The sequence below is a fragment of the Pleurodeles waltl genome, chromosome 10 (assembly GCF_031143425.1).
Source record: "Pleurodeles waltl isolate 20211129_DDA chromosome 10, aPleWal1.hap1.20221129, whole genome shotgun sequence".
In the NCBI taxonomy this organism is placed as follows: domain Eukaryota; kingdom Metazoa; phylum Chordata; class Amphibia; order Caudata; family Salamandridae; genus Pleurodeles; species Pleurodeles waltl.
In genome coordinates, this window is record NC_090449.1 from 148902699 (window position 1) to 148915722 (window position 13024).

The window sequence follows — 13024 nt, forward strand, 5'->3', positions numbered from 1 at the left end:
AATGGTTATAGGAAAGTGAACTTGTAAAAGTTCAACAGATATTTGCATGAGCAAATGTACACATGCTTAGCTGCTTGTGCTAAAATTGAGTTCACAAGTATTTTCTAGGAGTACAATTTCCTGGCCTACTTCTGTAAATTCTTGTGAATTCACAAAAGTCATAAATTTGCACTAATGCAAGGACATATACCCTGTGTGCACTTTTGTGACTTTCTTTAAGAATTGGGCCCCTAATTAGGTCTAACGTTAACCACCACTTTTTGTTTTTATTAAAATGTTATCTATCTATCGCTGGCTTCACTGTGAGTGACAGCCCTCCACTCTTTCACAAGGAGCATATCTGCACACAAAGTAATTTTGTCCAGTGCCAGGAACCTCTGAGCGATGTGTGCTTTTTGACACCAAAGAATATTTTTTCTTTTTGCCAATGTTTATTATAAAGGTGCAGGCCCGGTAGCTCCCACAACAATAAAGGTCCTCATTACGAGTTCTCCACCGCCCGCCTAATTCGTACCACCATCTGACCGCCAGTGTGGCCAGAATGCCGCAGGCCCTATTACAAGTTTCCTGCTGGCAACAGACTTTCTGCCCGCCAGCCCAACGGGAAACAGGGCCTTAACATTGATGCCAGCTTGTAGTCGAGCCAGCGGCAATGTGGTGGTGCGGCCCGTGTAGCAGCACCCACTGCGCTTTCCACTGCCCTTAATTCGGGCAGTGGAAAGCGTGATGGGGCTGTCCATGGAGGGCTCTGCACTACCCATGCATCCTTTCCGCCAGCCTTTCATGGGGGTCCAACCGGTCCAACTGGTGGATTGTGTAGTCATCCCCAGGGCGGCACTGTATGCAGCGCCACCGTGAGCATTACTGTCGCCGAGACTGCCAGGCTGTCGGCAATCTGGCGGCTGTAATGTGGCGGTCCGACTGCCACAACCGTGGTGGTCCAGCCATCACCACGAGCCTGGCGGTCTTAAGACCGCCAGACCCATAATGAGGGCCAAAGTCTTACAAAAACAATGTCAAAACAAGACGTGCATTGGCAAAACCAAAAGGCTGACCACCAATGTTGGCTCTATTGCCTTTGCCAATGCTTGTTTATTTTCATGTTTCCCATACTCTTGTTAAATATGTTTACACTGATGTTCCATTACGATTTTTTTTTTTTTTTTTTTTTAGCATGCATCAACACATTTTACTAAAGTATGCATCAAAGAAATTACACCTAAAATTTCACAGTAGATTAGCAAAACCTTTTTTTCTAGTATCATTTTTTGTGAACATTGTGTTTTGAAAGCTAAGAATCAGACTTGCTTTCAAGCTTATTCAAATATTTGCATCTGATCAGAGAGCATTCTTGGAGCATTATACGTAGTTTCATACTGTTAAACTTTACAAACATCTGTACACATTTTTAAAAATATAATCAATCCCTATAGTGCAGTTCGAGCTTACATTTCCTTAGAGCACTCACCCTAATATTAAAGGATTTGCATAAATGAACCATAAATAAAAGTTTGAACGGCATTAACATATAGACACAAATATTACTCTAAATACAGACAATGCCCATCCCTGATCTATTATGTGGTACTGTAAACTGTCAGCCAAAGGGTTTGTGCTGCAGGGGGTTGGGCCTACTTGTCCTAAGGACAAAATAAACATGAAAACTTGTAGCCCTTGACACCATACAATATGTCCAGGGCTTCGGGCTACAGGAATTCCACATCCCTGTGTGGTTATGTTCTCTAGGGGGCTAACTATATGGTTACATGACCATTTGTGTTTGTTTACAAATGCTATTTTCGTTGTGGTTACTCTAGGGGCTGTTCTGAGCATTACAGTCTAAGGACAAACGTATATTCGGTTGTATGATAATTGTATGTTTTAATAATCACTCCCTATTGCAATTATGACCTCGATTCAGGCCAACTTAACATCCTTATTACTCTGACTGTTTGAACACTGTTGATATATTTGAGTGACCCTTCTAGTTTATTTCTCTTGTTATTCCATGGCCATCTTGTGTCTTTTTTGGGAATTGTGTTAGCCAGCCAGCAACTCAGATGGTGGGATGGTGAAAGTGGTATTCATTGGAATTAGCATGGCAGATTTAAATTAGGATGCCAAATGGCAACATTTAAATTTTTGGCTGTAGATAAAGGAAGAAGGTAAATGGAAGTGTTTTAGTTATATGCAGGGCCACTGGAATTATGTGTGCAGGAAAAGACCAAGTTATGAGGCAGGGTTGACCCATTTATGTGGCAAGAAAAGCCAGTTATGAATTTACAATGCCCGTAAGCTCTAACGCAAGCAAATGCAATACCCATTGCATTGGAAATGCTTGTTGGTATTCCTTCGCCTAATGTTTTTGTTACGCATGCTAAGAGGCCCATTGATAAGTATTGTAGCCCTTCTCAAAATCCAATAAGTTCCAACCCTTTTGAAGCTGTGTACTAGTGTACTCGGTGTCAAGCCTCTTTCTAAATGCAAATTTGTGGAAAAAATAAAGAAGATTTTCATGAATTTAGCCATTAGACCATGGTGTGATAATTTGACAATGTTCATTGAAAATGGAAAGGCTAATATGGTTGGGGGCATGAGAGACTTTTCAGAGGCATGCTGCTTTGAACCAAATCATGGATGTCCACTTGGCTGTGATAGGCTCACAATTTGTGAGTTCAGAATCACCCTGGCAGCTGAATTTTGTGTTTCAGCCTCACCATAGATATGTTTAGAAGGCCCTGAATAGATGGGATTAGAAAAACCAGTATGGAATGGACAAAGACTTTTGCCGTCATACTCAAGAGGCCTACTAATAAAGGAAACCTGGGTCTCAGAATTCTCAATTGAAAACAAAAGGATTTTTAAACCGCATAGATTTGCAATCTTAGTGAAAAATCTGCATTTAGCATTTCTTCTAAATTTCTGATAGCTCTGTTTGGAAGGGAATCATGTCGTTCACATCAAGCTGGATCGACCTTGTGATTTTTGTCAGCAAGATCTTATTCTTTCTAGGGTTTAGCCTTGGACATTTTTGTGTTCATTTACCATGGGATGAACTTTAAATCCAAATACTGTTCCTAGGAATTTCCCTCTCAACTGCTCTGATGTCCATTATTAATTTGGCCTCATCAGGATACATGAATATGGTGACAACTATTTTGTGTTATACCAGAATATCTAAGCAGATGTTTAGGAGAGAGCAGAAACCTGTGGTACCTCGAAGGAACTCAGTTGGTAGTAGAGGTAAATGCTTTCAGTTGAGTGGCTTGGGACCTATAAGCCGGAAAGGATGCTGGGTACTTTTGGGCTTTCTTACAGACCCTCAACGTTGCTAAATGCTGCACTAGAATACAATGGGAGAAGGTGCCAAAGGTTGCTGGTAGTTCCAGCAGTGTCCAAGCCTCTACATTGTAACTCTCCACCATTCTTCAGGCTTGTCAACCAAGGCAACTGTAGCTTTCATTCGAAGCCATATTTGAAAGCACTTCTGCTACTTATGAAGAAGATAATCAGTCTAACTAATTTCTTAAGCTGACTCGTATCAGATGTTTCTTGCAGTGTGGATGAAAAATAGGTCTTTGCAGGACCATCTGCTTAGATATAGTTTTTTAAAACATTTTTTTTAGAAGAGGCTTACAATAGTGAATTACCAATTTTCCTGTATCTTAACCTGCAGTCAGGTACCTGTTGGTCCAAGAATTGATACTTTTCTTAATCTCAAATAGGTATTTAGCCAAATACGGGGACACTTAATGTGCTGTTCACCACATGTTTACTCATCTCTCACAGGGTTGAAGGCGCAAAACAAATTCAGCGGGAAACTGGGCTCTGATCAGCCACTATATCTTTAGATCAAAATACAGCTGCAAGAATGAATTGGCAGCAGTGCCTTTCCTAATAGCATTTATCTTATCAAAATGCAAGACAAAGATTATTCCAGCTCACAAGAAGCCTCAAATTCAGTTTATGCTACCTTGGCATTTGGTGATGCTTCACTGTTTTAGGAAACTTGTGAGGCAAGTTTGTGACTAGATTAATTTTTGTGTATTAGAATTTTTTTTCTTTGAAAGCTGAATAAAATGGAAATATTTATAGATTGTTGTTTATGAAGTAGTTCACCCTTGGCAATCTAGTTCTTCCTCCATCGAACTTCTAGTATGCCCCACTGGCTCTTTCTGTTTCTTAATGCAGATGAGAACCATGTACCTCTTTTTAATTTTATCCCTCATGTTGCTGATCGTTAAATGAGCAGTATCATTGAAGGATGCTTTGAATATTATTGTTCATTAGTTCAAGGCAGCCATAGGATCATCATTTAGGAACAAGAAGCCCACTCGTATGTGACAATGATTAAAGATAATGCAGGCTAACTTCCCAGCTGTTATATATTTCCAAGTGCGCATTTGTATAGATGTGCAATGTAACCTCTTTGTCAGGTGCTTTTTGAAAACCATTGAAACTCTAGCAGATAACATGATTTGAGCATAATAATGGAAAGGGAGCACCAGTTGTGTTAAAGCTAATAACATTATGGGCAAGATCAAGGTTATGATTTATGTTGTGGGCTGGCACAACCACTTATGGACTAAGTTTTAAAGAATTTATATTGGCCTCACAAGGGCCTTGACAACCATGTAATTGGTATCTGTAAGGAGGATGGGTTTATAACTAGTTCATCTAGTAACATTAATAAAAGAGCTGTCTAGTTGGGCAGTAATTTAAAATCAGACTAAAGTTTCCTCCCTAAATTTTTTTTTTTATACTGCTCCCTTTTCCCCAGTCCATTTTTGTTTCATATAATGAATTTGTGGTGAACACTTCTATTAGAGGAACAATGTCATCCAGCAACTGCTTTTTAGTAATATAGCAAAAAGGAAAGTTTTGTGAGAGCACAAAAACATTTACAGTAAGTCTGTTTGAGATTGGGTGTTAATGAGACTAGCTTTGCTGGATGCTTGAACGATTTCATGCCTAGTTTCAACTCTGAACCTGTAATACACTTGCTTTAAATACATTGATTAATAAAACTTTTCACATCTAAAGTTCTCAATAGCAGAGTCACTCAACGAGTAATCAAAGAAAACTATGGCAATCAATCAGTAGCTTTGGTTTTGTCCCTTGCTCTCGTTGTCATAGACAGACTTGTCTCCAGTGCAACCACGGAAAGGCCTGTCTTAAAGGTAGAGTATGATGTCAGCCCAGCTGTCCCACTTCTAGGCATGTGAGGTGCAGTATGTAAAACGAGGCATAATAAACTAGACTTTCAACACAGATACACTAAAATACCAGCCAAAGAGAAAAACAAATGCAGGTCACTCCTCTATGCCACCTTGTGATAGAAATAAATATTAAAAGAATGGAAAACAAAATAACACAACAAAGTGCTAAAAGAGGTCCCCTCTCAAATGATATTATGAGAAGGACAACTTAATAGTTCCTTAATGTTAGAGCTTCCACTCTACTCCCAAGAACAGCTCCTATGGAGAAGGTGGTGGCTTCCACTAGGTCACTCTAACCTTTCAGGCTAGGTCTTGCAAACCAAAATCTATTGGAAACAGTGATACAGAAAAGAAGCTACAGTTGTTATGAAATCCCCCATAAGTTGACACAAAATTTGAGATGTTTTTGGCCATGTGTTTGAGCAGAATTCAGCAGCTTTCAATTCAATAAAAACTCAAATCCTACTTATTCCACTAGCAATGTGGCTACCCCAGGAGATCTGTTTCCTACCTTCTTGTGTATTGATCTGCTACAACTTTTATTGATCTGGATGCAACCTCAGCGTTTTGCTGATACCTATTTTGTTAAAGTATGGATTATTCCTAGTCACAGCAACTCTCCGCCAGCTCTTCCAATAACTGAGATGCATCTTCTGCTACCACAGAAACGTGCAAGGTGCAGCATTATCTCTATCTACTTAGGCTTCCTGGATTGACTGTCTGCAGCAACCTGCTGGTTCAGACTCAGCAACATGCAGCATCAATTTCTTTGGTAGCATATAGACACAAGCACTTTCTAAGTAACTAAAGTGCATGGAGTTATTCACAAATGCACGCTGTGCATAAGTATCTATTTTTTAAAGATGTGAGTTTGGCTATACCTAAATCTCCACTCACTTCTGGGCAGTTGTGGAATGCTGCTAAGACCTCACAGCGGGGAGCAGCAACTATATAACCAACTGCAGAGAGCTGCAATATATATATTTTCACAATAGTACCCCTTTACTGGAATTTGACCTAAGACTTTTAGGTGGATCTGTCTGGATATGTTCTATTTATTCCCTCTCCGTTGACCTTCTTTCAAACATGCCAATATCTTAAAAGCACTGTGTCCTCTCCTCTTTGGTGGCGCAAAACAAGAGTTCAGTACTGTAGGAAGTTGGCTCTGTATATACTATTTCAAAGTGAGAAATAGTGTGCACAGAGTCCAGGGGTTCCCCTTAGAGGTAAGATAGTGGCAAAAAGAGATAATTCTAATGCTCTATTTTGTGGTAGTGTTGTCGAGCAGTAGGCTTATCAGAGGGTAGTGTTCAGCATTTGTTGTACATACACAGGCAATAAATGAGGAACACACACTCAGACAATTCCAGGCCAATAGGTTTTTATATAGAAAAATATATTTTCTTAGTTTAATGAAAGGTATTTCACTCAGGTATTCTAGGAACTTTGAATAATCACAATAGCATGTACAGTTTTGACAAAAATGGCAATAAGCTATTTTAAAAGTGGACACTGTGCAAAAATCAACAGTTCCTGGGGGAGGTAAGTAAATGTTGAGTTCACAGTTAAGTAAAACACTTACAGGGTTCAAAGTTGGGTCCAAGGTAGCCCACGGTTGGGGGTTCAAGGCAACTCCAAAGTTACCACACCAGCAGCTCAGGGCCGGTCAGGTGCAGAGGTCAAAGTGGTGCCCAAAACACATTTGTACCTGCGACTTCGGAGGGCAGACCAGGGGGGTTTTGTAGGGCACCGGGGGGACACAAGCAGGCACAGAAAGTACACCCTCAGTCGCACAGGGGCGGCCGGGTGCAGAGTGCAAACAGGAGTCGGGTTTTCAATAGGAATCAATGGGGAGACCCGGGGGTCTCTTCAGCGATGCAGGAAGGCAAAGGGGGGGGGGGAGCTTCTCGGGGTAGCCACCACCGGGCTAGGCAGAGGGTCGCCTGGGGGTCGCTCCTGCACTGGAGTTCGGTTCCTTCAGGTCCAGGGGGCGGCGGGTGCAGTGTGGTTTCCAGGGGTCTGGTTCCTTGAAGCAGGCAGTTGCGGTCAGGGGGAGCCTCTGGATTTCCTCTGCAGGCGTCGCTGTGGGGGCTCAGGGGGGTCAACTCTGGCTACTCACAGGCTCGCAGTCGCCGTGGGAGTCCTCCCTGTAGTGTTGGTTTTCCGCGGGTCAAGCTGGGGGTGTTGGGTGCAGAGTAGAAAGTCTCATGCTTCCGGCGGGAAACGTGTGGTCTTTAAAGTTGCTTCTTTGTTGCAGAATGTTGCAGTTTCTTAAACAGGGCCGCTGTTCACTGGAGCTTCCTGGTCCTTTAGATGTAGGGTAGTCCTCTGAGGCTTCAGAGGTCGCTGGACCCTGTTAGATGCGTCGCTGTTGCAGTTTTCTTTGAAGTAGGGAGACAGGCCGGTGGGGCTGGGGCCAAATCAGTTGTTGTCACCGTCTTCACTGCAGGGCTTTCAGGTCAGCAGTCCTTCTTCTTCTTTAGGTTGCAGGAATCTATCTTCCTCGGTTCTGGGAGCCCCTAAATACTCCATTTAGGCGTGTGTTTAGGGCTGGGAGGGCAGTAGCCAATGGCTACTGGCCTTGAGGGTGGCTACACCCTCTTTGTGCCTCCTCCCTGTGGGGAGGGGGGCACATCCCTAATCCTATTGGGGGAATCCTCCATCTGCAAGATGGAGGATTTCTAAAAGTAAGAGTCACCTCAGCTCAGGACACCTTAGGGGCTGTCCTGACTGGGGAGTGACTCCTCCTTGTTTTTCTCATTATCTCCTCCAGCCTTGCTGCCAAAAGTGGGGGCAGTGGCCGGAGGGGCGGGCATCTCCACTAGCTGGGATGCCCTGTGGCGCTGTAACAAAGGGGGTGAGCCTTTGAGGTTCACCGCCAGGTGTTACAGTTCCTGCAGGGGGAGGTGAGAAGCACCTCCACCCAGTACAGGCTTTGTTCCTGGCCACAGAGTGACAAAGGCACTCTCCCCATGTGGCCAGCAACATGTCTGGTGTGTGGCAGGCTGGAAAAAACTAGTCAGCCCACACTGGAGTCGGGTATGTTTTCAGGGGCATCTCTAAGATGCCCTCTGGGTGTATTTGTACAATAAAGTGCACACTGGCATCAGTGTGCATTTATTGTGCTGAGAAGTTTGATACCAAACTTCACAGTTTTCAGTGTAGACATTATGGTGCTGTGGAGTTCGTGTTTGACAGACTCCCAGACCATATACTCTTATGGCTACCCTGCACTTACAATGTCTAAGGTTTTGCTTAGACACTGTAGGGGCATAGTGTTCATTTACCTATGCCCTCACCTGTGGTATAGTGCACCCTGCCTTAGGGCTGTAAGGCCTGCTAGAGGGGTGACTTATCTATGCCATAGGCAGTGTGAGGTTGGCATGGCACTCTGAGGGGAGTGCCATGTCGACTTAGTCATTTTCTCCCCACCAGCACACACAAGCTGGCAAGCAGTGTGTATGTGCGGAGTGAGGGGTCCCCAGGGTGGCATAAGACATGCTGCAGCCCTTAGAGACCTTCCCTGGCATCAGGGCCCTTGGTACCAGGGGTACCAGTTACAAGGGACTTACCTGGGTGCCAGGGTTGTGCCAATTGTGGAGACAAAGGTACAGTTTAGGGAAAGAACACTGGTGCTGGGACCTGGCTAGCAGGGTCCCAGCACACTTTCAGATCATAACTTGGCATCAGCAAAGGCAAAAAGTAAGGGGCTAATCATGCCAAGGAGGCATTTCCTTACAAGTACCAATACCAGAATTTTGTTGTGATGAAAACTTCACCACTATTTTTGGGTCCTTTGTGGATTCTGTTCTCTACAAATTACTCAGTACGATCGTGGTTTCCTCTACCAGTTTAGGAAGGCAGCATTAGTATTTTCCTAGCCAAGAAGGGTAATGTAGACCTCTCTTTGCCAAAGACAATGATCTACTTGAGACTAGCTTGACAGGAGTCTGTGGTTCCTAATCAGGATGCTCATGATTAATTTTAATGGCCACCATTTTGATGGTTAATCCTCTCCCCATCACAAAATGTTCTATATAAAAAAAAAAAAAACAAGTGAAAACTAGGAGCTATAAAAGGCAAATTATTGTCGTCAATGTAGACCCAGTTCCTACCTGTAACCCCCTCAGGCTATGTTGTTTTTGTACCTTTCATACACTAGGGGGCATTTCAGTTTGGCTCGCTTTGGCTAGAGCTCCTGTCCAAGAATAAGTTTATTGTTAGGATTTCCCTTCATCCTTACCTCTGTATTCAACTCTGTATAACTACTTGCATGTTGAATGATCATAAGCTGAACCTCCCTGATGTCTGCCATCTTCATTGAATTGTTATGGAATTTCCTACATGTATATTATCCTTTCACGTGGAGACAGAGTCACTCAGAAGTTCTGTTCCTATCCTAATGCCTATTTGTTCATATCTGCAGTCTGACATAACATAAGATATATTTTGTGTTTCATGCTTCTCTTATTTGTAGTATAGCTATAATTCTCATTTTTGCCCGTCTCCTGATTTGCCAAAGTTAAATGGTTTAATACCTTTGTGCAAGCAGTCATATTTGTTCAACAATCTTATTTAATGTATAACCAGCTCTAATTGCATTGTATGTCTGTTTTAGGAGCCTGGGCCAGCGAAAGTGGCTGTGACCAGCAGCAGCACCATTCCCAATGCTGAGCAGGTACCCAGCACAAAGTCCACGCTCTGGCAGGAGGAGCTCAGGAATAAAGAGCTACTGGACGGAAGAAGCAGCCCATCTCAGAGCCCCGTGTCAATTCAGTCTCCTCTGATAGACTCTTCCACTGAGCCTATGACATCAAGCAAGAATGGTAGGGTAGTTAAGCCTGCCCTGGTACATTTGCTGGATGTTTTTCTCAAATCTCTATATATTATATTTATTGTAATGCATCTGATATCTCCTTTGAATGAAGCAGGTTAAGTATTAATCTTGTGCGCTTTCATTTCTAAATAAGAACTCCTCTGTTCTGAGCACCCACAGGTGTAACCATTTGCTGTGGTATAACATTCCCAACTGAATGTTTCAATATTTTATCAGTTCTGTTATCCTTGTGGGGCTTAGCACCCCTTGTGTTGCAGCTTTTTAGCTGTTTTTTCAATTATCTGTCTTTGGCCTTCAGTGAGAAAGAAAGAACACATTTATCTTGGTTTTGATGAACTGGCATCGCTATGGCTTGTGCTGAGTAAGAATGCTGTAAAAAAAAAAGACCCTAGTCTCATTTTTTATGAAAGTTCAAGAAACTCTTCAATTATGTTCTCAGTCCAGCATTGCAGCATTTTTAAGCAGTGAAAAAGAAAAGAACTCTTTCAGCATTAAACATGAATATTTCAATACAGTCTATAGGCTTACATGTAACTGCCAGAAAAAAGGAGGCTAAGAAGCTTGAAGGCACACATTCCCAGAATACCTTGTACTGGCAATTGCCATCGGTGACCTAGGTCTTTCTTCCAGTTTGTAAAAGAAGGATCTCATGACACCTGCTGTAGTTTTTACCTAAATTGCTCCATAGTTCTTCATAGAAACAACAATTCTGCTTATTTTACTCGTTGTCTTTTAACATCTCTTGAGGAGTAAACCATTTTCTCTCAGAATTCATCTGTTTTTTGTTTTCTAGTCGAAATGCCCTTGTTCTTTTTGGTGTCCCTCATGTGGGAGAAAAAAGCCTATGATTGGCTCACATAAAGTGTATGTAGTATATCTGCCTGCATCTCATTCTCTTTAAGAGTGTGACATATACAACAAGATGTCCTAAAGAACCTTGAAAGATAGGGAAGGCATCAGGTAAGAGGTATGTTAGAAGCCACAAGGGCAGAAGTGGGGAGGAAAAAGTAGAGGAAAGTAGAGAGAGATCTCAATCAGTCTGTCTCCCTCTCTCCTTCCTACTGGAAGGGTCATTAAGAGATATATCCAAAGAGAGAAAATAACATCCCTCTCAGTTGTACAGAAGAATGACATTAAAATCACTGATGATGCCGTTGAGACCCTGAGCAATCACCTGCTTGCCGTTGTGGGAAGAAACGATGACCACACATTTTCCACACTCGGAGCAATCAGTGTTGATGTAGAAATACCAATGGCAACTGTTGACCACATCACCAACAGTGTTGAAAAGATAGAAAATGGCTACTTTTCTTTTTGAAGTGTCAAAAACATGTTCCATATCCCCATCCACTGTAGAGTGTCTCTACTCAGCAACTTTAAAGGCCATAAGTTCTTTGCCTGTGAAAGAACATTCATAGCCTAAAAAGAGAGACAGAGAGGAATCCATCTCCTCTCCTTCTGGTTGTTGCTGTCCTGCCACATCACCAGACCCCGCACCATTGCCACATCGTCCCATGACTCCTATAAGTCCTTCTGAAGACCCAACACAGTCTCTAACATAGCTAAACTCTCGCCACCAAGAAAAAGTTCAGAAGCTACCCCTATATCTCCTCTTCGAATGTAAAAACCACCCTCTCCAAAAAAATCACAAGGGAGTGGACCACCTTCATCTCAGAGTTCACCTTTGTCTAGCTGGTGAAGGTCTTATACATGGTCAGTCACAAGACTCCAATACTAACTTGTCATCTTGAACCTCAATATCTCCAGCTCAGTCCCTATTAGGAGTTTCACCAGTTGATGACATCATCATTGTTCAAGATGTACTGATGAGAGGGGCAGCAAACTTATATGTCCCCTTACAGACATCCCAGTCATTGGTGTCTGTAATTCTAGACAAGGTTCCAACCTGGGGCAACTCTTAAACCTTTACTGCCTTTAGTCCCAGAACTTTTAGAAATAGAGGAAAAAGTTGAATCCTGCCACAATCAAAGCTGGAACACCTTGTTTGCAAAAGAAATATAGGCCACTACAACAAAACCCTGATTTGCTTAGGACAGGTCCTAAACCAGTCATTGTTATGGTTGTCAGGCAGAAGCAGATCTCCTCCTGAGAGAGAAATTGAGAGGATTGACGCAACCGAAGAGAAGATATGTGGCAGTGCATCAGCTCACCTTACAAGTGCAAGTGCAACAACACTCCTCAGAAGATATCACTGGAATATTTATGATGGTATAAAGTAATTTATAGGAGACTTTCCAATACACCACCATTGAGATTTCATGGAGCTGGTTCATGAAGCCAGCCTAATCCAAATCAAGTGATCAGTAGTGTGGTGAACTTGGCAGAACTCGCTGTCCCTGGATACTTTCACAGCATCACCTTGAGCAGATCATCCTGGCTAAGGAGGTGGAGATTTTTGTTTAGTCTTTGGCACTTTAGCAGGTGGCTGAGCAGTGTCCATTTGTTCCTGAAAGGCCAGCTTCCTCTTAGGCTTCAGAGGAGGTGCAGTTATGATCTTACCAATGTCCTTGTGAATGTGAATTCTGGCTTGCCTTTCATCTATGTCCTCCATTTGTGTGTGTTCCTCTGAAAATCTATGGCTTTCTATAAGTAATTTGGAAAGTCCATGTTCCTCTGTATAAACTGGCCTTTTCTGCTCCAATGCAGTTTTTTTCAGGATCGAAAGGCTGGGGAGTGGATGTTGGCCTCGACTCCGAAAGCGATTTTTGAGGTTTCGACTCGAAGGTTCGATGTCTGCTTGTTTCGGAAGCCAGTGCTTCGGCTCGAGTCCGAAGGCTTCAGTGGCGTGGCCTTTTTCGGTGCCGAAGTTGTTGGTTGGTCACCCAAGGTCTTTTTGCGGGTTGAGCCATGGCCTTTCCGGCAGTGGCGTTCCCAAGGCCTTATGTTTGGACTTGGCTGGGACAGGGGCAGACGTACTCACGTGCTGTCCTGCCGTGACCGGTCTGTC

At 42.9% G+C, this 13024-nt stretch overlaps 1 protein-coding gene across 6 annotated transcripts in view; it reads left to right on the top strand.

The window, feature by feature from the left end:
• MPRIP (myosin phosphatase Rho interacting protein) overlaps positions 1-13024 on the top strand; it is a 754399-nt gene that overhangs the window by 295318 nt on the left and 446057 nt on the right. For all 6 annotated transcript variants that reach the window (XM_069210054.1, XM_069210057.1, XM_069210056.1 and 3 more), the window contains exon 6: positions 9838-10045. In XM_069210054.1, coding sequence (XP_069066155.1) covers positions 9838-10045 — 208 coding nt within the window. The remainder of the gene's footprint in view (positions 1-9837; positions 10046-13024) is intronic.